Source organism: Anopheles coluzzii, chromosome 2 (assembly GCF_943734685.1).
Source record: "Anopheles coluzzii chromosome 2, AcolN3, whole genome shotgun sequence".
Lineage (NCBI taxonomy): Eukaryota > Metazoa > Arthropoda > Insecta > Diptera > Culicidae > Anopheles > Anopheles coluzzii.
In genome coordinates, this window is record NC_064670.1 from 5,292,433 (window position 1) to 5,318,076 (window position 25,644).

Sequence of the window (25,644 nt, forward strand, 5' to 3'; positions counted from 1 at the left end):
CCCCACGAGCCACCTGGTGCTGACAGTTGGGGGTTTGACACATTGGGGAAAAAATCCGCCCGAAAAAGACTATGGGCGCCATATGTTGTGACAGTGGGTAGAAAAGGTAAACAATCTTATCTCGTCATCGGGTGCTATTGCGTGAACGTTCGGATCGAACCGAAGGCAAAGAAAAAAAGACGCAGTGCGTGTGTGATTGCTCGTCCTCATTGTTTCCCTCGATCCCAGCGCGTGTAATTTAGACGACTAACCATCATCACTGGCCACACCACATACACACACTCACGCGCCACATCGTGCCAATCCCGCATGTATCCGGAGCTTGGGCTAACAAATTAACCGCATCTAATCGAAACTCGCTTGTGTATCGCAAAATCCCATTCATCACACTCCTGTTGCTTCCAATTTCCACTGCTGCTGCTGGCTCGCTGGTCAGCCCCTGCTACAGGCGCGGCATCAGTATGCTGTTCACACTTGTGTACATCGCTATAACCCTTCGTACCTCGTTAAGATTTAGAGCCATAAGAAATAGCATCAAGAAAATACTGACCGATCGCTACGCTGTCAGCTTTTACACTGCATCCAATGGTGTGTTGTTGTGTAGTGTCCGATCGTTTCCTTGTGTCCGTCCGTCCGATCGATTGATACATGTGTGTCTGTGTGCTTTGCTTCTTTCCCCATCTTCTCACTCACGCGTGCAGGTGACGACGGGGTGACGGAACTCGATTCTCCCGATGCTTCGGCTGGTGCCAACGTGTCCTCCTGTGTGTGGTATCTTCCCGACCAGCGCGGCTGTCTGGTGTACCCGGTGCGACGGATAACGCTTGCCGATTGGTACACCATCCCGGAGATAGCAGCACCAGTCCTTGTTCCTGGCCCGCAACCGATCAGCGATGAGCTCGTTCAGCTGATCGTAACGCTGGAACCACCGGAACGGTCAAGCGACCAGAATCCTATTGGCGTGAAGGAGCAAGGGGAAGAAGACTCCGTCATGTTGAGCCGATTTGGACGGGTTTTGGCGTGGCGAAATCGCAGGAGCCGTAGCTTGGACCTGCTGCTAGAAACCGATGCCACACGCACGTTCCAGCTGATCGTAGCAACCTTCGGAAGTGGACGATTCGGATTGGATGGTGGCCGCTTGAAACTGGTGCAACTGGAGAGTAAGTATCTTACACGTGACTACAAGAGCTGCTATTGATTCGGTATTCGGTTTTGTAGGTGTTGAAACGCTCGGCGAGTCGATGCCTTTGCATGAGCCAGACGACGCACTGTTGAAGGCACAGGAACGAAATCTTGGTACGGATGCATGGCTTACGGATTTGCTGACAGTTGCTGAACGAATTGAGAACGAACGTTGCTCCACTAACTATTCGGGCGTTGGAATTCAACCGGACATAATCGCATCCAACGACATTAAGGTAAGTTGTGGTGAATAATCAACCTTCAATCGTCCTTCGCTAAACGGTTTCTGTTTGTTTCAGATTTCTTTAGAACTTTTGGATGGCACTGTAGTTTCTAGTCAAAGTCGGGCCGATTTGCTTTCCAGTGGAAGTAATTCACGCAATCGATCGCAATTGGATCTAACTGATGGGTTAATGTCGACGAATGGGCCGAACCATTCCTGCCCGTTCGAAGAGCCCGAACCGGACGGTACGGTGTCACGAAGCACAACTGACGAATTGATCGGAGAGACTGAACAGAAAGCCTCATCACCTTGCCCCACCGCCGTTGCTAAGGGCGACGAGGAAGAAAAGAAGCATGACGCTGTAGCCGAACCACCGATGACGGTAGTAGAGGACGTAGTTGCCAATGCCAAAGAACTGAAACCCACAACACCACCAATCGTAGAACCGTCCGAACCAGAAGCAAAAGATGCAGTAATATCGAACGGAACGGTGAAGCATCATCCCGTTCGCGAACCATTACAGCCAGCCAAATCGAATCCACCGCTACCCGTACCGGCTAGTCCGTCGTCTGCCAAACCGAATGAACCGATCGCGGTGCCGGCTAAACCTAAACCCACGCGTTCGTTGCGCAAAAGCTCGTTCCCATCCAGTCGGCTACGGCTGGGCACGGATCAGTCGGGCGTCGTTACCAAACCACCGAACATTTTGGTCCACTCCGACAGCAGCTCGACGATGGAGTACGTTATTGCGACGCTGAACAATCTGCTCGAACCGAACACGTACACCATTTATCCGATTACGGCGGGACAAGCGATTGCGGCCAGCTGGCTACAGAGTACGGTGCTGATAATCGTGGCCGGATCGCTCGATATGGAGGTGCGGAAGATACTGCTGGACTATTTCCTACACGGCGGGACGGTGTTTAGCTTGTGCTCGGATCTGCTCGACATTATACTGCCCGATTCGAAGACGGCGGAAGTAAGTATTGGAGAACTTTTTGGCGACTAGGCCTTGTTGGAGATCATTTATATAAATGGACAATTTATTCTCTTTCTCCTTCCGTTAGATCCGTGAGCGGGAACTGGTTAGCTTTTCGTACCGCAAATGGAAGCAAATCAAGATGCTGCATCACATATTCTGCTACCAGCTGTCGCCAGCCAAGAAGCAATTTTCACTAGAATCGGAGGAAACTTCGACCCTGTTGCCAGTTTCGTGAGTATAAAAAGGAGCGATCAGTATAGCAGCCTGTGTTAACCTAAACAATGTCTTGCAGATATGTGGACGTGTCCGATCGCCAAGGAAAGCCCCACTCGCTAGCGGTGGAGATACTGGCGCAGGAGGAAACGTGGAACACACCCAGCATTCTGGAAGCTCACAACCGTAAAACGGGTGGTAGGGCCATCTTTTCGCAGGTAAGCAATGGCACGAGGGAAACTAATTTTAAGGAGTTTGAAAAAACGTTCGCCTTCAAATTTCAGATACATCTCGAGCTGGACCCGTCCCAGTTCCAATCCAACATCGACGGGGCGGACAATTCGCTTCACAGCTCGAATCAGCTGCGTTACGAAATTTTAAGCGACCTGCTGGGAAGCCGCATTGGGCTGAAGCTGAAGGAGAAAGATGGTGGCAGTGCGGACGAGCAGTCGATTGTGTACAAAAATGCGTACTTCTTGGGCAAGCATGAGGTAAGTGGTAGTTGTGGAGAGCACGGAGATGCAGCTCTTATGACCCCTTTTGCGCTGAGTTTAGGCAAAGGTCCAGATGCTGGAGTCACTGAAGAGCACCATGAGCCGTCCGAACGTGATTCAGATGAATGAGCTTGCGCTACAGTTTTGTGGCAAAAGCGACGCCGCACCGAATCCAGCAACCGATTCGCATCTGCCAGTGATGGTCTTTCACTGTCCAGAAGATTTCTCCACCGTGGAGTATTTTGAGGTATTGCAGGATCGTGTGGTCATGGTCAGACACATCGAACTAAACGACAGCTTTTATGTGTACTCTTTCTCGTGTAGAACTTAACCACCAGCAAGATAGGCCGCATCGGCATTTACGCACCTATTATGACCAGCTCCATGCAGATCGTGTCCAACTTAACGCTCACGCATGGCTTCATGGTGATCGCACGCTATCAAACCAAAGGCAAGGGCCGCAACAACAATCAGGTAAGGAAAAATGGGGGAGGCGTCAAACCGAAAATGGAAAGGGAAATTAACCAATTCTTTCCATTCTGTGCTCGCTTTGCAGTGGCTCAGTCCTCCTGGGTGTGCCATGTTTTCGCTGCAGCTTCACATCCCGATGAGTAGCATGCTGGGACAACGGTTGCCGATCGTGCAGCATCTCGTAGCGATTGCCGTCGTTTCCGCCATCCTGTCGCTGCCTGGGTATGAGGTGAGTGTTTCACAAACATTACTGTGTAGTGCTGGGCATACGTAGGACTGACTATCCCGCTTTGGGGGGAATTCAATAAGTCACTGAAAGCCAAGCCCACAAGTGGTACAGGCAGGCCTTGACCGACAACGGTTGTCGAGCCAAAGAAGAAGAAGAAGATTGGGCGGGAAAATGGCTCCAACTGTGTTCAAGTTTGGTGGCAACTTGTCTTACCCATTTCCACGTCTGTTTGTCTTACCCATTTCCGCCCCAGTCGCGTTGTGTTTCTTTCAGTAGTCAAAAGTCGTAAACGCAGTTCGTTTCGTAGTATTTTTGTCACACTTTATTCAACTTTGAAGCTATTTTAGATTACAACTCTGATCCAATGATGTGATTAATTTGTTCTTATGTTGTCACTGTTCACGTCCACTTTCTCTATCTCTCTCTCTCTTTCTCTGGCTCGTCCTCTAGTCCATTTCATTTGCTCTAACTGCGTTGTCTCACCTGTTATTCTACTATCATCTTTCGCCTCTTTCGACAGTCTCGAACCGTTTGCGATTTTCCTACTGTAATGCATCTGCTCCGCCTCCTCCTCTCACTCTCTCGATCTGTGTCTTTCGCTCTCAGCGTGGCTCTATATTTATTTAGTTTTGTCTGTATTATAATCTGCGACACATTCCGGTCGTCCCTTTGCGTAACCGTTTTGATACAATTCTAACCAAATCAAAGGAAGCAGCGACCAGCGAACGTGGCGTGACGTTCACTGGCCTGAGATGTTGCCGCACGCGTGTTTGGGCAGACATCGCGTGGCCTTCGTGCCTTTGTACCGGCTGCGTCCGATCTAGAATACCGATTCCGCCGACCGGGACAGCTGCACCGGATGGGAGGGCGAGCGGGCGAGCCGCTTCTTCGGCAGCCGCTCGAGCTGTGTCAGCAGCTTGGCAAAGTCGGGCCTGTCCTCGGAATTGTGGCTCCAGCACTGGATCAGTATGTCCTTCACGTCCCTCGAGGCCTGCAGGTTGGCCAGCGTTTGCTTCATGCCCCGGCCGACCTGCCAGATGATCGATTCGGCCGGCTGCGACTTGAACGGGAACTCACCGCACAGCAGCTCGTACCAGACGGTGCCGAACGCGTAGATGTCGGACGTTTTCGAGAACGGCAGGTCGCCCTCGATCGGCCGGTACGGCGTCAGGTTGCGCATCAGCTCCGGCGCCAGATAGCACAGCCAGCCGCCGGGGATGCCGAGGCCGAGATCGCAGTACAGCAGCTTGGTGGCGCTGAACAGACCGAAGTCGGTGATGATCACCTTGCCGTTCTCCAGGAAGATGTTCTTCGTCTTCAGGTCCTTGTGGACGATGCCGCGCGCGTGCAGGTAGCCCATGCCCTGCGAGATCTGTTGCGCCACCAGCGTGGTGCGGTTCAGGTTGAACTTGTCCTTGCGCAGATGGATGTGCGTGAAGAGCGTGTTGCCCTTGCAGAGCGACGTGACGATCGCGAGCCGGGGCGGCTTCATGCAGGCGCCCATGAACAGCACCACGTTTTCGTGGCGCGTCTTCTTGAACGTGGCCACCTCGAGCTTGAACGCTTCCAGCGTCCGCTCGTCCGCCACGTAGTCCTCCTTCAGCAGCTTCACGGCCACGTCACCGTGCCAGAGCGCCCGATGCACGGTGCCGAAGCGCCCGTTGCCGATCTTCTCCTTCAGGTGCAGATCGTCGTACGGGATGTCCCACTCCTTCAGCGAGAGCGAGTTCTGCCGCGGCCAGCTGCTCTCGTGGTCACGCTCCTCGGTCGAGTCGAGCCGTATCGGGGTGCGGTCGGACGACGAGTCGGTGCTGGTCGCGCTGGCCGAACCGGTCTTGTCCTCGCCTCCGCCCGGCACGCTATGATCGTCCGAGAACTGCAGCTTCGGTATCTCGACGCTCGTGTCCATCGTGTAGACGCCGCTGCTGCCGAGGCTTCCGCCCAGTCCGCCCGCACCACCCGTCCCACCCCCGATCGGGTGCGTTTCGATCGTTATTCCGCCACTGCTGCTACCGCCGCCCATCGAGCTGGCGTAGTTCATCATCATCAGCGAACCGCCATTGCCGCCTCCACCGCCGCCGCCGCCGATGCTGTTCGACACCTCGGGGAAGTTGAACTGCGAGTACTTGGATGTGGCGGGTGTTTGCGGTGGCAACGAAAGCAGCGCCGGGCTGGAGGGAGACGAGCTGTTGCAGCTGGAGCCGGCCGAACTGCTGTCCGGGCCACCGCCGCACGCATGGATGGCATGCATCGGACCCCGACCAATGCCTCCACTCAGCTTGCCAGCGTCACCGCGACCCCCACCGTACATGATGCCGCCGCCGCCGCCTCCACCGACACCAGCCGAGCCGCCACCGCGGCCAATGTTGGGCGAAACGCTCGTCGGTAGCAGCGTGTCCGACTGGAGCGACTTCTTGAACTCGTCCACAAACTCCTGCGGCAGCCCGCACGACGGCGGCACGTTCGACTTGCAGTCCTTGTGGCAGCGGTACTTGCACTCGGTACACTTGAAGCCGAAGAACATCTGCTTGTTGCACAGGTCGCAGGTGCTCTTGGTGACCTTGAACTTCTTCGTAAACCGATGCTGTATCATGTGGCCCATGCCGCGCGTGATGATGGGCGTGCAGGGCGACTTGGGAGGGACGGCCGAGTAGCCGGTCGGGTGCGGCGGCACGCCCGGATCACCGCCGTACTCGCCGCCCGTTTCCGACAGCATGCCGGCGCTGGTCGCTGAACCTCCTCCCTGCTGTTGCTGCTGCTGCTGCTGCAGGTGATGATGGTAATGGTGATGATGGTACTGGGGTGGCTGATGGTGATGATGATGCTGCTGCTGCTGGTGATGATGGTGGTGATGGTGGTCACCACCGGTGCTGAGGACGTTGCTGGTTCCACCGCCACCACCACCACCACCACTGCTGCCGGTCAGCGTTGGCTCCGTGTGGAGCCGACTGCGAGGAAACGTCCCCATGCGGTTCGCGCTCCCATTGCCCATCAACCGTTGCTGCTGCTGGGACACGAAGGTACCTCCGTTGTTAGTGCCGGAGCCACCGCCACTGCCGATCAGCATGCCCGCACTGGTGGTGGTGGTCAGTGAACTCTCGCCAAGCGACACCACCGTCGATGGAATGTTGTTGTTGATGTGGTTAATGCTATTGTTGTTGTTCGCGTGGCTGCTGTGGTTGTTGTTGTTCGGTCCACTGGCCACACTGTTGCCCGCCAGTCCATTGCCCTGCCCCTGGCCGTTGCCGAACTGCGATTCGTGGGACTTTGACTTTGTCAGCGCCGTGTTCGCGTCGGTCGCCGATCCTCCGGCCGTGCCGGAACTGGCGCCCGAACTTGCCGTCACAGTGGTGCTGTTCGTGCTGGCCACAGTCGATGAAACCGTCGCCGTTGCCGGGGAGCAGACGGAGGAAGCGGACGAGGAGGCGCCACCGCCCCCACCGGAAGCGAAGGAGAGCAGCGCCGTCTGGTGTTTCTTCCTCGGCGGCGGTGTCGTGGGAAAGCCTCGTCGATTCTGCCTGTTGTGCAGCTGCACGTTGGAGGGTGAGTTCGGTGGCGATGGCGAGGGAGTGCAGCCGCTGGTCGAGGCTTCGTCGGGCGAGATGGCGTGCAGTGGGTTTAGCAGCGCCGCGCCCTCCACGTGCTGGGTTGTGGCGAGCGATAGTGAGCCGCCGCCATCGTCCGTCTGTGGGCTGGTGTTGCTGGTGGAGCCCATCGCTTCGCCCGGCATCCCCGGTCCATTGCTGTGGCGCTGCTGCTGACTGTGCTGATAGCTTGAGGCGGCGGCAGCGGCGAGAGCGACGGCACTCTGCTTGCTGCACTTGCCCAGCGAGCGGTTCACGCGCGGCGACGTCCGGTGGCAGGCCGGCTGGCGGTCCCAGGAGTCCCAAAAGAGATCGTGCGGTTCGGTGCCCTTGCGGCTCACGCTACCGTCGGTGGCGGGAAGTTCGAGATGCTCTCGGCACCGCCGCAGGTTGCCGCAGGCGCGCGTCAGCCGCTTCATTTCCTCCTCCCGGACGTACACGTTGTTGCCCATGATTGTCCGCAGCTCCTTCTCGTCCTTCTCCAGCAGTCCCTCCAGCGTGCTGACCTGTTGTATCACAGCATTAAGTGATGCACAGCTCAGACCTGCGCGTGGACAAAAGCAAAAGAAAGGGAAAAAGATGAGGGGTGAGCGAGGGGTTTGGACACGGGTTTCGGCCTGTGTCTCGCGCTCTGAACTTACCAACAACTCTGAGCCATTGCTTGAGTTCGTTCCCGGTGGCGGGAAGGCCCTGGGCGGGCAGCCGCTCCGGAAGCTTCGATTTCGTAATCAACAGATCGGAAAATAGCTTCACCAGCTTCGTCTCGAGCGTGCGGATTTCCTGCTGGGTCAGCTCAGCGCTCGTCGCGCACTGCGTCCGCAAGCCCTCGAGCCGATCCGCCGATATATCGATCATGCTCTGTATCACATCCAGCCCGCGCCGGATATTCACCTCACTGTTGTCTCCCCCGGCACTGTCACTACCACCACTGCCGCCACCGCCAGGACCACCACCACCGCCACCACCTCCTCCTCCATCATCACCACCACCACCACCGTCACCCGGTGCAGTTTTCACATCACTGGAATTATTGTTGGCCATCATCATCGCCGTCAGCGGGTTGTTGCTGCTGCTGCTGCTGCGGCGGTCGAAGCGAAATCTTGCCCCCGCCGCCCGGGCGACCAAATTCGTCCAGTGAAATGCAATCGTCGTCCGTGCGGATCCAGCGCCAACACACTGGACATCCGTACGCTCCCGTCGTTTCCTCCCCTACCCCCACCGACAACCCGTGCAGGCCGTGCTTGGCTGTTGCTGCTACCGGGCAAACACTTCATCTCTTCAACACACACATTTTCGCTACTGCTGCTGCTTCTGCTGCTGCGGCTAGTGTTTGTGTCTCAACAAGGAAGGTCGCCTTCGGTCGCAACTTATCGATCATTGTACACGAGGGAGCATCGGTTTAGCAACGGGCAGGGGACAGAAAGGATTCACAATGGAACAGACGCACACACACACACGAATACTGATACACGGAGGGGGCAGCAGCGGCAGTCCACAGCAGTGTGTCGGCCGCAGGTGGAAGAAGTTTGCAAGTTGCGCCTTGGCCTGGCCTATCTCTACCACCGCCGGCCACGGAACGAACAGGGGCTTTCTTTGTTGGGGCTACCACTGTGTGCCAGCCTCAAACAGAGTGCCGGGAGTGGGGTGATGGTGGGAACTCCCCGGAACCGCAGCGCACTTCACCGTTGGCCGTGAAAGTGGAACTTTTTTCGCAAATTTGTTTGCGTCGTCGTCGTCGTCGCAGTCGTTTGTTCGTTCCTGGGGACACTTTTGGTTTCCGAAAAAATCAATGAATTTTTTCGCTGTCAAACTTGTGTCCCGTACGTCAGGCAACTGTCAGCGGGCGCTGGGAGTCAGTGTGGCCAGATTATTTTGGCAGATTTCGGCTGGAGCACCAACATTTATCTGTAGGAGAGGATTCCTAGTTTTCGGTAGGAGTTTCAATTTGTATCGGTAGTTTTGGGTATGGTTTGAAGTGTTGAGCGGGGTGGGTGGAGGGGTGCTAATCTGCACGAGAAAATACACTCAATCCAAAAAGTATTCGTCTAGGATAACTACCAGTTTTCGGCAGGCTAGTGCACCAGATTGACAAAAACTGCTCATACACCTACGGCCGCAAGTACACGACGCGCGTTTAACAAACCAGCCATAGAAATGAAATGTCATTCGAACGCGCTACCGCGGAAACGCAGAGAAGCTATTGCTGGATATCTCTGCGGAACTGTTATACGCGTTTGAACGCGCCCGCGGAAACGCGCGTCGTGTATTTACGGCCTATTATTTTTTATTTGCCATTTCAAACCTCTTTTTCACAAATATTCGTAAAATCGGTAGGAATACAGATAAATCGGTATTTCTGGTCACTTTGTTCGGGATTGCGTGTGTTCAGTACGGCGGATCGAAGAGTTGATGCCGGTATGACAGTAGCACAGTTTTGAATTTCAGTTGCAGCAATCTGTACAAATAGCGAACAATTATTTTTCTTTATCGTTTATTTCATCGTTTTCATTCATATTTCATTTCAGAAGCTTGATTTGGGACTAAAGTGGCCGAACGATATCTACGCGTACGGCGCATCCAAGCTTGGCGGCAGCATCTTCAACACGCAGGTCGACTCCATCGAGGCGATCGTGAATCTGGGCGTTGGATTCAATCTAAGCAACAGCAAGCCAACGCTCTGCCTGAACGACGTTATCGCACAGTACAATGCAAAACACTCGACCACGCTGCCGGCGTTGTCGTACGAAAAAACGTTTGCCCTTATCTTCAACAAGCTGGAGCAGCTGTACGATCGAGTGCAGCGCGATGGTATAGAGGTGCTGCAGCACGAATACTACCGCTACTGGCTGCATCAGGATGCGGAAATCAGCATGGTCGGCACGGAAGGTGAGTCGTTGCAGGGCACGATCGTCGGAATCGACGAGTACGGGTTTCTGCTGGTGAAGAAACAACCGTCCGGCGAAACCGTGTCCGTGCATCCGGATGGAAATAGCTTCGACATGATGCAGGGATTGATTGTTCCCAAGTTCAATTAGGCACAGATGTCCTAGCATAGTCGATCATCAAACACAAAATGTTACACCATTCCTGTTTAGCTGATGCGTTGCATTGGATCCAGTGTAGATAACATAGAACACGAGGGATCGTAGAACGAACTAGAAAGTTGACTGTTGCATATGCTGGACCAAGGATAATGTATTTAGAAGGTTGATTTTTATCGCTTTTGCTGGGCGACATTGTGGGGGACATCTGTCACTCTCTGCATACAAATTTCATTACCCCGCACTAGCCCTCCCCGATTTTTATACCGGAGCCCCCGGAAGAGATATGTCAAGTCGAGAAATGTCATTTTGCTCTGAACAACTTCACCTTGTCATTTATAACACCTTGATGCTGGACAATGTTTGTGGGCTTAGATAGCTGTTAGAGTATTTAATGTGAGGGTCGGAATTGATTGGGTACTTGTTGTTGTAAGTGTAAGAGCCACCAAGAGATATGTATACTGCCGCCGTAGTTTGATGTTAATGTAATTAGAGCGTGTGTGTGTGTGTGTGTTTTTACAACATCTACATGTGTCTTTCGGATGTTTCCGCTCATCTCCGTTGTCCTCCTGTTCACGATGAAAAATTTACTTACCACCTTCTTACCTCCAGTTAAAGAGATTTGCTTCCCCGAGTGGAATTGTACGCTTTATTGCTACTCGAAGCATAACACAACACATCTGAATGTGCTTATATAGCTGTAATTATTAAAAGTCTTTCACACATCAAGGTTTTAGATAGTATGATAAACGATCAAATTGTTTTTAAAAATGGAGAAGGAGTCGATGGGAGATTGTTGCATTTAGTGCTTAAAATCGTGGTGTTGTTTAGCAGCTGCGGTGCTGCCTACGTTTGATTCCTTTTGTTTAGTTCCTATGGTCGTTTCAGTGTCATCTTGTTACAAACAATTGTTATAGTTTCACTGTTTACCAAATATTATAAGTGTAATGGAGAGAATATTAAACTGACCATGGTCAGGGGGAAAAAAAGGAAAGATTTCACGGTTAAACTTTAAAATAACGAAATTAATCGTTCATATCATTGAAGGCACCAATTTCAAAATTTCTCGGCGTAATCTAAACATTGAAATGTTCGTAAGAAAAACAAAAAATTCCATTCCTTAACGATGTGCATTCAAAAAGCTTAGCTAGTTACTGTGAATATTAAAAAGAAACTGTTAAATAACATAAAACCATGCAAATGATCCTATTATAGCGAAGTATGTACGAGCAGCAGCTATTCCTGTTTAGGCTACAAATTCAAAGTAATGTCCGTTTCGGTGTTGTCCTACTCTTCAGTCAAACAAGTCAAAATAAATGAAATTAGATGTTCAAGCACAGCACAAAATGTGTAGAATTTGATTTGAAATTATGTTTATTTTCGCTTTGAAACGAAAGGCTTAAACACACACACACACTTGCACCTCGGTTGTGGTCGTAAGAACATAAATTTACACTACTTCATTTGAAACACAATGCTCGTAACTGTTTTTGATCAGCGAGGATGTAAAAATTAAACACTTAATTGGCTTGGCCTCCGTCCCGGTCCATTTTCACCGCTGGTTACTAGTTGTGCTGTGTAGCTCCGCCCACTTTCTCACGAGGTCCAATCGCGTCGTGCACGATCGGTACAGTGAGTAAAGAGCAGTTGCGTACATCTGCCATGGTTGACAGAAAATAAACCCTTTTTTGTTCTCTAGCAATCCGCCGAGGAATCCGAATTCTCTTCAACACACACAGACACACACCCGCCGTGTACAAGATACGGTTTCTGGCACTGTGTGTAAGGGAGTTGCCGTTGTAAAAATAAATTACTAAACCGCGAGCACATTTGATTTTAATTATCGAAGGAGGTGGATTGAACCGAGCAGAGGAGCGAGCGATATTGTATGTTGGCGATCGGGAGAAGGATGATGTACCAGTACCAGGAACCGGAGAAGTGCAGCAGCAGCAGCAGCAACAGCTACAGTAGATGCAGCAGCAGTGCATAATTAGTACAAAATGGGTTGTGAGTGGTGAAACGTTGAGAGATGTGAACCCTTCTCCTTCTTCTACGATCTGCCCTGACAAAGCACCGGGCAGAAGGGGGAGCGACGCAGAGTGTGTGCGTGTGTGTAACAATTAAGAAATTAAATAATTAAATCATTAAATCATTAAGCGATGTTCTGTGAAGTGATTGCCAAAATACACCCAAGATGACGATGCCGAGTAATGCAAAGTGAAACGTGAAATGATCGTTTAGTGCAAACAAGATGCCGCCCACAGTGGAGCAAACGAAGCGCAACGTACGAAATTAATTGTTAATGAAATCATGAATTGCTACGGTGGTGTGTCAGTGTCGGGGACGAACTACGGAGACAGCACGGTGGCGGCGAGAGGGTCAAGCTGTATCCTGGAAAATGCTGCCGCAGTGGGTGCACAGACTGAACAGTATCATGATAACAAAGCTGCTGGCAGTGTTTGGTACAATGTTGTTCCAACGCCGACGGGTTGTCCTGTGCCAAACGATGCCTTACCACTGGGCGGCAGTGCGGCCAGTGACGGTGGCACGTCGGGAGTGATCGAACCAAGCTGTAGCAATGTATCTCCGTCCATCTCCTCCGACCCAAGTGGCCGCTATTATGACGAGGCTGGTGAGCTATCGATAACCACAGGACATCCTCATCAGCATCATCATCATCATACTCATACTCATCAGCATCATACGCATCATCATCAGTTTAGCAACAATCGATTGTTGATGGGTGAGCATCGATCACCACTGATCTACGAAGGCAGCAACGTGGAGCTTGGATTCGGTGGCTTAAACATTGAGGGCGAGAGTGGCACATCCGGGCTGACGAATCCCGGTGCTGCTGCTGCTGCTTCAAGTGTGGATAAGAAAGTGCGCCACGGAGGTGGTGTGAAGGATCGGTTTTTGATGAGCAATCTGTTGCAGCTCAACAGCACATCCAGCACAGCGGACAGTTCGAGGACGATGATGCCGCCGGGATCACCGAGCTCACCAGTGGATAAAGATGGTATGTGGACGGTTGGTGGAAGGATTTTATTTCTCTGCAAAACAGGGATATTCTTTTTTTTGGATATTAAACAAGTTATTGAGTATATCAGATCAGATCACAAAAATTCTGACTATTGGAACCAAAGTATCCAGAGGGAGTAGCTACAAGTGATTTATTTACATTGAGCGATGATCTCTCTTGAATATTACAGTTCCAAGAAAGAAACGAGTACGGCAACCTATATTAAAAGGTATTGGATGAGAAGATTCTGTCTTAAGTGATAGAACATCTGAGCCAAAGACCTTGTATAAAACTATGATTGATGCCTATTTCTTCTATTTGGCGTAAACGTCCTACGCGGGGACATGCCCCGGCCTATACCAACAGGCTTTCTAGACTTTATTGAGTACCACGCAGCCGGATAGTCATGTCCTTGCTACGGGGGGACGGACCATTCAAGGTTTGAGCCCATGACGGGCATGTTGTTATTGAGTAGTACGAGTTGACGACTGTACCACGGGACCGCCCTATTTCTTCTTCTTTTGGCACAACAACCGTTGTCGGTCAAGGCCTACCTTGTACCCACTAGTGAAGTGAGCTTTGGATTTCAGTGACTTATTGATTGAATTATATAGCAGGATAGTCAGTCCTACGTACGGGGGCACAGCCTATTCGGGGCTTGAACCCATGACGGGCATGTTATTAAGTCATACGAGTAGACGACAGTACCACCAGACCGGCCCTATTTAGATCCATTTATAGGGACGACCTGGTAGTATGATGGCTAGTGTATTGGCTCCACTTACAAGGTTAGACGTAGTGAAAATGCTCGATTCTAGACAAATGTGCTCGTGTACAAGAAGGAAGAGCGAAGGATCTTGAATCTAAACGGACATTTTAGAGAGGAGTTAACACGATGAAGATTTTCCATTAAGAAACATTAAAATATTGACAAAACACTTACATCGTTAGAGTATATATACTCTCTCAATGAGCACTATTTGAAGATTTGATAGGAGTGTTAGGATACGCTTGCTTTTAGTTACTGGCATTGATTAAATAAGTACATTCCCAGTAATCTGGCCACAAAATCCGACGGCCACGACCTCTCTGCTGGGATTACAGCTGCTCCGTGCAGTGGTACAGGGGCCACCGGTATTTTAATAATTTCACGGTTATAAAGTCCTTTGATTTGACGCGATTTGACCATTCCTGTGCTGGTTATAGCGACTATTGCTTATTAAATTCCGCCTTCTAAATCATAAAAAGCTGTCGAGTGATAATAACGACCATTAATTTACAACTTTGCTCCGTGATCACGAAAAACATAGCTGGGCACAAATAACTTTGAAAAGAAGAAGAAAAAAAAGGCAACCAAATACCAAGAAACATGCGTCAAAACATCTGGCACACTGGTAAGACGGGACGGGACGGGACAAGGAGATTTTACACGCTAGGCTGCTGCTGGCAGTGCTTGGCTTTTTGAAGATGTCAACTACTCACCGAGTAGGGAGGCGGGAACGACTACTAATTGTGGATGACATGTAAAATTTTCTAAAACCGAAGGCAAATCTGTTTCTCAAGTGACTGAGAGCTTCTCCGTCCCAATTTCAAATATTCGATTGCAACGAGCGATCGGGAAAAACTGGCGCACACGGGCACTGAACGAGTTCCAAAAACCAATCAAATGCTGCTGCACACACACACACAGACATTTCCACTACAGTGGCGAGCGAAGACACACCACACCGAATGAGTCAAATTTAAACCTTCTTTATTACCTTTTCTCGGAAGAAATTTTCCCGAAAAAGGGAAGTGTCGTAGGTTTGCGTCGTAATTATATTTCAAACGAAGGGCCGTTTTACCTTTGCTTTGGCCACCGGAGTGAACAACCACTGGCCAGACGTGACAATATTGAAAATGGTTTATGGAATTTGCTTTGCTTTTTCCCCCTATTTTTTGATAGCCAAACTCAACAGTGCTTCTGGTGGCTCCCTTTAACCCTTTTTGCATCTCATAACCCATAGGAAAATCGGTAAAAAGCGACGAAAAACGGCCCAAAAAGACAGAGGGTGAAAAAATGTATCTATTCCTTTGAAATGGATACCACCACCACCATCACCCCAAAACTGATCGACCCCGGATGATGGTGATGATCGTGTCGCCGTCGCCGGCTCGCCCGGTGGCAACAGAGTCGATCCCTCCTCCGTTCGCAGGGAGATGAAACACAGGGAAGTAAAACAAGCGGGAAAGCAGCAGCAGATGAGGACATTTCAACAGGCTTCCGTCGTAATTGGGATTGATTGTTCCAAAAATAATTCAACCATGGTATCTGTAGCTACTCAGCCACAGCCACGGTTCTGTCGGGCTAGCGTGACGATGTCGGGTTTGGTTAGAGGCGAGAGGATATGCCGCGGATGCTGCAGCGCTTGTGACACCGGTGTGTGTGTGGTTGTTTGTGAAGGAGGAAAGCGGGAGGGAAAAAACATAAAAACACACGCACAACCCAACTCAACACGGCGAGCGAGAGACATGAAATATTGCATTATTTTTAATAGCCAGTATAATTGCTATGAAAGGTAATTGGAAATCAAAATAGCGATTTTTCGTTGACAAATTAACTGTTGCACAACAACGTTGCAGAGAGGACAGAGCAATACAAAGTTTCTTTTAGGAATTAAAGTAAAATTGCTTATTTAATGTACGATCGATCGATCGTGCAGTTTTGCTTGATTTAAGTCACAAAAAGAGCCCACATGGTGTAGCCCGAATCATTATTCCAGCTTAGCCAAATACGTAGACAGGTGCAGGGAAACAACTCTTCTACCTACTTTTACGACAAATTTTCAGTTTTTTAAACCCATTTCTCGATCGCTCCACAACGTCTCTGTCAAAACGGTGAGAATAACCAGCATGCACGACAACGATCACATCGGCGACGCGCATGTGGTAGCAATGATTTGCAATCGTTGGAGATCGCGATCGCGCCTGTCTATCTTCCAGCGAGACAATTTTCCCGACCACCATCCGACACTGGTAGGAGGTCCCGGTACAGAGAGGAGGAGCACGGAAACAGCTCCATACAGTTGTTCAGTTTATTGAAGAGAAGAAAAAACCCCGCACACGTTGAGCAACATTTCCGGCGTACACACAACGCAACGCAAAGCATGTACGCCGTTTTTCGTTTTTTACGCTCTTCTTGTGCGTTAGAAAGGATTGAGTTGTGTGTGTGTGCTTGTGTTTGTTCGGGAGCAAAAGATATCGGAAGAAAAGGAGAAGATCGATGTCTAGTGACGCTGGAAGAACACACGCGCGATCGCTCACAATAGGAATGGGAAGATCACGCGCGAAAAGGCGGAAGTGAAGACATGCTCTCGTGTCGTGTCGGTACGCAAACGGCAGTTGTTGCTAGTAATCATCGCCTCATTACCTCGAAAGGAAGAGGAAAAAAGGGAAGCAGTACACAATTACAATTAGATTTGTAAAAAAATGAGCTACACAACAATTGGTTCCGCTTTTCCCTATTCCCTATTAACATTCCATTCGATGGGGGTTTATATGGTTTTATTTATTTATATGATCCCTAAGGACAGCTGTTGACAGATGTTGTTATTTGTTGTTCCTGGAGAGGGATTAGAAAGTCTTTCCCTTCAACACTTTGGGGCATTGCTATTAGATAGTGGGATCGATAGATCCAACCCCAATGGGAATTTGCGAATCCTGTTGCGTCCTCTTAATGGTTTCCAGTTGGAGCGTTCGTACTTCCCATTCATAACCATTCATCACTGAAGATCGGCTTGGCTGCGGTCCGCTCATCTGGCGTGATCTCTGTGATCCCCCAGCGTGGGATGGAAATCGTTTGAAGCGAACCGCGCAAAACCCCCCCTGAAGACGGCCTGAAGACAAGTGTGCCCTTCTAATGATGGCGCAACAGGGCTTTATTTGCCTGGCCCCGTCACAAGGAAGGAAGAATATAGATCTTCCGGCACACCGAAGGCGCGGCAAACGCCATAAAGAAACGATCCAGTGTGTGTGTGTGTGTTTTTTGTTGCCGTGGCTGTTTGGTTGAAGGGCGGAGGACCGCTGTTACGGTTTAGTGAGTTGTAAAATGATCTGATTTGTTGGCATTAAGTCATGTGTATCGCTTTCAAGCTGTCTTCTCCCGCGTTTGGGACGATTTCCATTGCAGAAGAGTCGGTCGTCCGTCCGTCTGTCAGTCACTCCCGTCATCTTCAAAGCCTTTCTTCTCCCTTTCGCGTACCTTACTGACTCATGCTCACTTTAACGAGGTTACTTTCAAGTGCAAGTGTAGTGGAGGGAGAGATGGTAAATTATTTAATTGGAGCGTCTTTTGGACGGTTCCCTAGGGGAAGTGGATTAGTTTTTTTTGTGTGTACGGCAACTCACAGCGTGGATTATTTTTAACCATGAACGGTGTGTTAATGTGTTAAACGGTTTTTAAAAGGGTTTTACTAGAAACTGTTGCATTAGTTGAGCCAACAATTTTAGTAAAATTGCATCTCTAAAAGCGATCATTCTTTTGAAGTGGATTGTCTTGTAAGCCCTTTGATGATTGCTGTTGTCACCATATTATAACGATCATTTTTTACCTTCAAACAAACACCCAGAAGCAACTCATAAATCATACGAAAAGGGCTAGCAAAAGAGAGGCAAAGATCGCGCCGCATAGTTCAGTTGAAGCGGATTATGTTTGTTTATCATGTTATGCACGTGGTTCTAATCTTCCAATCCCTTCGGTTGGTTGGCGCTCCTTCATCCCGTCAATCATTATGCTGCACGTTGGGTTTGTGTTGTGACACATAAAGTGTGCCACGGCCCGTTCCGGACCCCGTGGGTTGGTTATTATGGTTTTCCTTCTTTTTTTGCTGTTGAACTTCTGCTGAAAGAGCAAAGAAAGTGTGGATGTACGGAGGCAGGATTGGTGGGGAAGAGTGGTGGTTGGCTTCTCTGAGGGTGTGAATTAACGATCAACAACCGGGGTGAGCAACACGACGGTTAATTGTGCATGGTAGCTAAATTAAATTAGCGCAAAACATTAATCGCCCGTGTCTCGTGTCGGATCTGGTGCTGTGGATTAAGTGATAATTATTAACCAGGACGTTAGCATTAAGAGGAGAAGTGTTAAACCATTCTCTTTTCCCTTCCCAATTAGATCTGGAAGACAGTCCAACACACAAGACCGACCTGTCGATGAGGACAAAGTCGTGCACGCTGAAAAAGCCCCGACGCAATCGGACCACCTTCACCACCAACCAGCTGACGGCGTTGGAGAAAATTTTCGAAAAAACTCACTACCCGGACGCGTTCGTGCGGGAGGAGCTGGCGAACAAGGTCGGGCTTAGTGAGGCTCGCGTACAGGTACAGAGGGTGACATGCATACGTTTAAAACTGTGTTATATGTATTTATGTACATGTCATATGCTTCACAGGTTTGGTTCCAGAACCGGAGGGCAAAGTTTCGTCGCAATGAGCGTAGCGCACAGTCATCGGGGGGTGGTAGTAGTGCTAGCAAGGGCGAAGATTTCTTCCATCCTGGCGCAATACCACCTTCAGCGACAAGTGGTGGACTTGCTGGGTTTGCGGGGGTAGTAGACAAACCGGACAGTGGCCCCTATTCGCTGTCCTTTTCTACGCTTAGTTCCATCTTTTCGCCCGTCGTTTCACAGCTGCAGCACCATCATGCACATCACCATCCCGCGCCGGGTAGTGTTCGTGCTGGTGGACAGTACTATACAGCCTACAAACCCCAGCACGATGAGGCAGCAAACTTCTGCAGCCAGTCGTACCAGTTTCCGAGCTTAAAATATTTAAACAATCTGCAACAAACCTAAAACCAATGCACAGTGAAAACAACTTAACACAGCACGGTCTTGCTGAGTGGCCAGAAACGTCCGGAGTGTAGCTTTGCTTTAGATTTAAACACTTTTAACCTTATGTTACCGATTAGGGGGGAAAAAACGGAGGGAGGAAAAAGCTAACACCATTTTCTTTCTCTACTTCACACTGAGTAAATAAAGAATACGAAAAAAAACGATAATTAATTAACGGTACGAACCTGAACGTGCTTGTTACATATTTCCATTTTCATTGTTCGTCTGCTCTTGCATATAGGTTTTAGTGTTCGCTTACAGCAAATAAAGTTTCGAGGGCTCTTACATACGTATTTGGAACTTGCCTGCCTTTGTCACGTACTTTACACCCTTGAAGGGTTTGTACTTTTCGCCGTACATGTCCAGCCGGTTCACTTTCAGCCCCGAAACGGCCATCTGCGAGATGGTGAAGTGTACTCTGGAAGATGGGAAGAGAGACGATTAGTTTACTGCAACGGTAGGAAGGCATATGTCTCTTGATTTGTCTCACCTGTCGATCGTCGTTTCAAGCGTCGAGTTGGTGGCGGCAACAGAAACCTGGGAAAGTTTGTGTGGAGTTAAATCAACCAATCACAAGTTTAGTGCAACTTAAGTGACTTACCGTGCCGCGAATGTTGGGCAACTTGGCCGCATCGATCCGTCCAATGTCCCAGTGCAGTACTTTGTTCACCGTGTCGTACGTGTACTTGCCCTGGTTCACCACCAACGAACAGTTTGTGACCGCTTTGGGCATGCAAATGTCCAGCTTAACACCTGAAGGATAAGAAACAAAACCGATCAGTACTGTTTCCCCATTAGCAACCCGTCGCCATTGTGCTTACCTTCAACCGTACGACCCATTGTCGTCTTTGGACCGACGGTAATGTCTAATCGGGACTGTTCTCCCGAACGCAGCACCAGATTGTGCCGCACGTAGATCGGAATGGCTACGATACTCTGGGACCCGACATGGTACGACATTAGCCGGAAGTTACCGTCGGGTGGAATGAAGGAAAGAATACGTTCCGATTCCCAGCGCTTGAAGCGGACGCACGGATGGAACGAAACGTCGTCGAAGAGACGCGGATTCATGAACGAAAGAGACAAATCCGGCATACCGCTGAGTTTAATGCAGCAATCGATCTGGAAAAGGTAAGTGCCATTAATTCGGCTGCAATCGGATTGATGCCAGTGTACCGGACACTTACATAGCCTTGTATCTCAGCAAAGATCGTCTGTCCGTTCTTGTCGATGATGGCATCAACCTCTTCGACAACATCAAAGTATGCTTCGTTGTTGGTGTACTTCACGCCCGTGCGTCTCCATGGTATCGCCGACAGCTGTCCCGACGGAAGTGTACCACTGATACTGCGAATGAAAGAAATTGCGTGCGTGGGAAAGAAACATTAAAGCAACAGTGAGACACACACAAATTAGCAAACAAATTACTTGGATTTTCCCGTGACCGAATTGGCGATGGTGCGCAGAATGTTCGGTGGTTTTATAAGCTCCTTCAGTATGTTGCACTCGGTCGCGAGCGGGAACCCGTTGTCCAGCATTTCGTCCAACAGCTCGTACACGATCACGTAGTTTTCCTTTATCACATTCTCATTGCACTCGGAAAAGTAGTCCTCAAACGTGTCCACCACACGGTGCAGAAACTCGATCACGAACAGTGGCGGAAACTCCTGCTTGCAGGCGGCCACCAGCGAGATGCCGTTGCGCTGAATCGATACGAGGTAGTGGTGAGGCGTGGACAGGACTGGTGGTACGTTCTGGAAAGTAAGCAAACAAGATAAAGTTGCTGCTGGCCGAGCAGTCATGGGATCGTTCCCTGTTACGTACATTGGCCGATTCACGGTGAACATCGAGAAAGTAGGACACGCAGGTGCGTGATACAACACTGCGCCAATGTTTCTCTAAAAATACATCCCTGCGAAAGGTGAGTTGGTTGGGGATTAGTTTCAACTCGGTTTTGGGATACAAACGATCGTTCTATTACCCGCTGCTGTTGACTATGAACAAGCTGTGTATCATTTTAGTGGAACCGGTCACGGACAGCTGCTGCTGTGCTCCGCCTCTGATCTGTAACAAAAAAAGCACACGGATTGAAAAAGCACGACTCCTAACACACCTCTACTACACTCTTTACTTTTAAAATGGGCGCGAGTAAGCGAAATATTTGTTTTATTTAAAATATTGGATTAAATTAGCTGCAGTCGAAGCGATGACGAATACAAACAGCAGATTTTGATAAATTTTGTTTACGTTCGATACAGCTGTCAAACGGGGTGATACAGCTGGCGCTCGACGGGACAAAACGTTTGACGTTTGGTTAAAAATGAGGAATTTAAATTAGACCATTTTGTTCGATGTTACGGTTATATTTTCTTCATTGAAGAGATTTATTATTAATTATCGTAGAAGAGAACGAAAAGGATGATTAAATTTATATTTTTGATATTAGGCAGTCACTTATTAGTAGTTTTGTACTGCTTCAATGTAAGCTGATTGCTATAAATCAGGAATATGCACCATTTGAAGCATTTATACCAGTTTCATTCAAACAGCAGAAACGAAATTATGATGGTGGAGGAAGAATGCAAAAAGATGATCATTTTAATGCCATTTTTTTGCTATTGTAACGACCAAGCGTTTTACGGTTGGCGGAAGGTTAATTGGCCGTTTTAATAAGATTTAGCACAATTCGGAAGAGCACACAAATAATTATACGCAGAAGTCAGTGGCTTACGTCTGTTTCGTTCAATGTCGCGCCAAGAAGAGAGCTTTATTCTATGACAGTTCATCTAGCACACCGGGTGCTCCAGCGGTCAAGGTATAACGCGTTTATACCGCTGCGTTCGGGATTCAGGTTGAGTGCACAGTGGGCGATATTAGTCCGGACGTTACAGCTCGGCTATCCTGAACAATAAATTGCCCTCAATTTCCTAATCACTGGACTCGGTCCAACGTCGCAACTTATTCGCTTCTAGAACCCCATCGTAGGGTAGTTGTGTGAGTTGACATCCTTCTACATCGCGTACCACGTACCTATCATGGGGCAACACTTTATGGATGACGTAAGGTCCCCTGAATTTAGGATTGAGCTTCTTATTACCGCTATCGGTCGTATCAGAGTAACGTATAGCCACTAAGTCACCTTCCTTATAGCACTGTGGTGGTTTGTGCTTTTTGCTAAAGTATTCCTCATTCTTCCGTTGAGACTCTTCTATGTTTTCTAACGCTTTAGCCCGAATGGCTTCTAAGTCCCTAGAGGCTCGATCAAATTTCTCATCCAGGTATTCGGCTAACTCGTCTGGAACTTTACCGCGTTGCTCGACACCAAAGAGTAGGACAGAGGGGCAGAAGTTCGTAGATGTGTGGACGGTATTGTTTAAAGCGTATTCGGCTGACCGCAACTTGGATACCCAATCGGTCTGGTCTGGAGCATCAGATAGTTTGCTAAGGATAGGACGCAACACACGGTTCACCCGTTCTACCTGTCCATTGGCTTGTGGGGATCGGGTGGCGTTGAGGACATGGCTAATGTTATGCGATTCCAAGAAGTCCTCAAACAAGGTGGAGGTGAAACAAGTAGCTCGATCGCTAACAATCCGCCTAGGGCGGCTATAGTAAGACATATATTGGGAAAGGGCAGAACACACTTCCTTCGCATTAGTTGAGGAGGTTGGGTAAAGTTTAGTTAATTTAGTGAAAGCATCGATAACAACAAGTATATACTTCTTGCGTAAGGAAGAACTAGGGAGCGGACCTAAATGGTCGATATGGATGGTATCAAAGGGTAAGGGCTCTTTAGGGATGCTATACATATTCCGGGCATTAGTATGATGAGGTGCAGAATAAACAATGCACTTGAGGCAGTTCTTAATGAATTTGTCGGTGGTGGGCTTCATATGGGGGAACCAATAATGCTGACTAATTTTGCTAAAGGTTTTGTTAATGCCTAGGTGGCCAATTCGCTCGTGAGTGTGTCTAATTACGTTGTCGACCATTTCCGAAGGGACATACAATTGAGGTTGACCATCAGGTATGTCGCGATAGACAAGCCCATCTTGAAGTAAGAATCCGTCAACTTCTTCTGATTCTAACTGATGTTTAAGAGCTTCGATAGATGGGTCACGTGTCTGAGCTACTTGAAGCTGGAAGTCAAGGTCAATCTCACCGATGGCACCTACAGCTTCGGTGCGACTCAGTGCATCGACATGGGGCATAGAGGTACCTGAGCGATGACAGATGGTGTAATCGTAATTTTCCAGAAACAAGGACCACCTGGCAATCTTAGCGGAAGCATTGCGGTTCTTAAGGGTTTCAACCAGGGAGTTGCAATCGGTAACTATTTTAATGGGGAGCCCATGAACGTAAGTGTGGAAGCGCTTAAGAGCGTAAATGATGGAAAGAGTTTCAAGCTCATAACTGTGTAACTTGGACTCGTCTTTTGAAGTGGTTTTGGAAAAGTAAGCAACAGGGTGCAACTTATTGACATCCTGTTTCTGAAGGAGAATAGCGCCAAAACCAAAGGAACTTGCGTCACAGTGTAATTCGGTTTCCCGTTTTGGGTCGAATATGGAAAGGATAGGAGAATGTACAAGTTTGTCACGTAAGGTTTCAAAAGCATGCACGCAATTTGAATCGAAGTTAAATACTTCGTCCTTCTGAAGGAGTTTTGTCATAGGTTTAGCGATGCAAGAGAAAGATGGGACAAACCGTCGGAAGTATGAGAACAGACCAAGACAACGTCTGAGTTGTTTTAAATTAGTGTGCATAGGGTAATTAGTAAGTGCTTTAATGTGCCTATCACTAGGCTGAATTCCAGAAAAGTTAGCTTTGTAGCCCAAGTATTCTATTTCTTCATGGACAAATTTGCACTTGTCAAGACGAAGTTCCAAATTGTTCTGCTTAATCTTTTCTAATACGGACCGGAGAGTACTGAAGTGAGAGCTAAGATCAGTAGAAGCGATGATGATGTCATCGAGGTACACTACTATTCTACCATCATCAATGAATTCCCTTAAAATAGAATTAATAAAACGTTGGAATTCGGAAGGGGCGTTACGAAGACCGAATGGCATTTTCAAATATTCAAATTGACCATCTGGGGTCACAAAAGAAGTGTAGGGGATAGACTCCTCACTCATTGGGACTTGATGGAATCCGCTTTTCAAATCTAGCAAACTGAAGAATTTTTTTCCACACAGATGCTCCAAACAAGTTTCGATAAGGGGTAGGGGGTAATTGTCCCGAACTGTAATTTTGTTGAGGGGCCGGTAATCCACACACATACGAACCTCGCCACTCTTTTTCCTAACGAGGACAAGCGCAGAAGCATAAGGAGAATTACTGGGCCGGATGATGTTTTCTGCTAACAGTTTACCAACAATTTGCTTAACCTGCTGTCTTTCACCATAAGAGAGTCTTCGCGGCTTAGTAAATATTGGTGTATCATGAGTCAGATTGATTTTCATAGGGTGTTTGAGCGGTATAACATCTGAAGTATAGTTGAGGTATGAGTTTTCAACAATAGAATTGACTATTGAACGTTGTTCCAAAGATAGTGTTTTTCCTAAATCCAATTCATTATCGGCTTCAGCCACATCGAGCGCACAAATACTCCTAATAGCATCGTCTAATTTTTCTGGAAGAATCGTATCTACTTCTTTAAGTTCCGTCGATAGAGGTTTAGTAATACATGAAGTTGTAGGAGATGAATACGTAAGAAAAATATTAAGTGAGTTCAGTAAATCGCGACCGATAATGACTGGCCACGCAATTCCAGGTAATATAATAAAAGAGTGTCGAACGGAATGATTCTTAAATCGGATAGTACAATCGATTTTTCCTCGAGAGTAAAGTGGTCCCTTAATCATAGTGCAGTATTCGGTACCGGAAAGAGGTCCTAGCATCTTAACTGGTACTATCGTGTCGCTAATGAAGCTCACAGGACTTCCTGTGTCGAGAAGGGAACGAACGCAGGGAAGGGTGGTACGCTTAGCAGAAGGGTGGAAAAATGTCAAACTCACCTCTTGATTTGTGGCGAGAGCTTCGTCCGAACTAGTATTGCCCTCGACAGTGGCGTTGGCCCGACGTTCAGGGCAGTTACGGTAGACGTGTCCAGTCTGGAAACAACGAAAACATCCGCCGGGTGGGCGCTTAGGTCGCGGGCACGCGTTCTGAAGGTGTCCGAATCGGGAGCAGTTGAAGCAGCGGATGGGTTCCTGCGATGGGCGGGGCCGTTCCATACAGCTGTTCGTTGTGGCCCGGGCATCAGCGGAAGGGGGCTGGGTGGTGCAAAGATGACGGCAAGATTCGAAAAGTTTCAATTTCTTCCGGAAGTCG

The 25,644-nt window shown here is 48.9% G+C and overlaps 4 protein-coding genes across 4 annotated transcripts; 2 read left to right on the plus strand and 2 right to left on the minus strand.

The window, feature by feature from the left end:
* The first annotated feature begins 65 nt into the window (after nt 1-65).
* LOC120949731 (biotin--protein ligase) lies at nt 66-11,766 on the plus strand. Its single transcript, XM_040367218.2, has 11 exons — nt 66-588; nt 702-1,160; nt 1,219-1,418; nt 1,482-2,384; nt 2,473-2,618; nt 2,680-2,818; nt 2,885-3,091; nt 3,156-3,341; nt 3,419-3,568; nt 3,651-3,794; nt 9,904-11,766. The coding sequence occupies exons 1-11, from the start codon at nt 462-464 to the stop codon at nt 10,411-10,413; spliced, it is 3,171 nt and encodes a 1,056-aa protein (XP_040223152.2). The 5' UTR covers nt 66-461; the 3' UTR covers nt 10,414-11,766.
* Nucleotides 4,094-9,195, minus strand: LOC120949730 (kinase suppressor of Ras 1). Its single transcript, XM_040367217.2, has 2 exons — nt 8,020-9,195; nt 4,094-7,922 (listed from the first exon to the last, which is right to left on the minus strand). Exons 1-2 carry the CDS (start codon nt 8,423-8,425, stop codon nt 4,615-4,617), a joined length of 3,714 nt encoding a protein of 1,237 aa, XP_040223151.2. The 5' UTR covers nt 8,426-9,195; the 3' UTR covers nt 4,094-4,614.
* An 81-nt stretch (nt 11,767-11,847) lies between the features above and the next one.
* Nucleotides 11,848-19,368, plus strand: LOC120949734 (retinal homeobox protein Rx-like). The gene is made up of 3 exons (XM_040367220.2): nt 11,848-13,438; nt 18,594-18,799; nt 18,871-19,368. Exons 1-3 carry the CDS (start codon nt 12,730-12,732, stop codon nt 19,270-19,272), a joined length of 1,317 nt encoding a protein of 438 aa, XP_040223154.2. The 5' UTR covers nt 11,848-12,729; the 3' UTR covers nt 19,273-19,368.
* A 110-nt stretch (nt 19,369-19,478) lies between these two features.
* Nucleotides 19,479-21,561, minus strand: LOC120949736 (AP-3 complex subunit mu-2). The gene is made up of 9 exons (XM_040367223.2): nt 21,443-21,561; nt 21,293-21,375; nt 21,136-21,223; nt 20,740-21,065; nt 20,499-20,658; nt 20,133-20,433; nt 19,913-20,064; nt 19,802-19,848; nt 19,479-19,729 (listed from the first exon to the last, which is right to left on the minus strand). The coding sequence occupies exons 2-9, from the start codon at nt 21,325-21,327 to the stop codon at nt 19,594-19,596; spliced, it is 1,245 nt and encodes a 414-aa protein (XP_040223157.1). The 5' UTR covers nt 21,328-21,375; nt 21,443-21,561; the 3' UTR covers nt 19,479-19,593.
* Between the last annotated feature and the right edge of the window lie 4,083 nt (nt 21,562-25,644).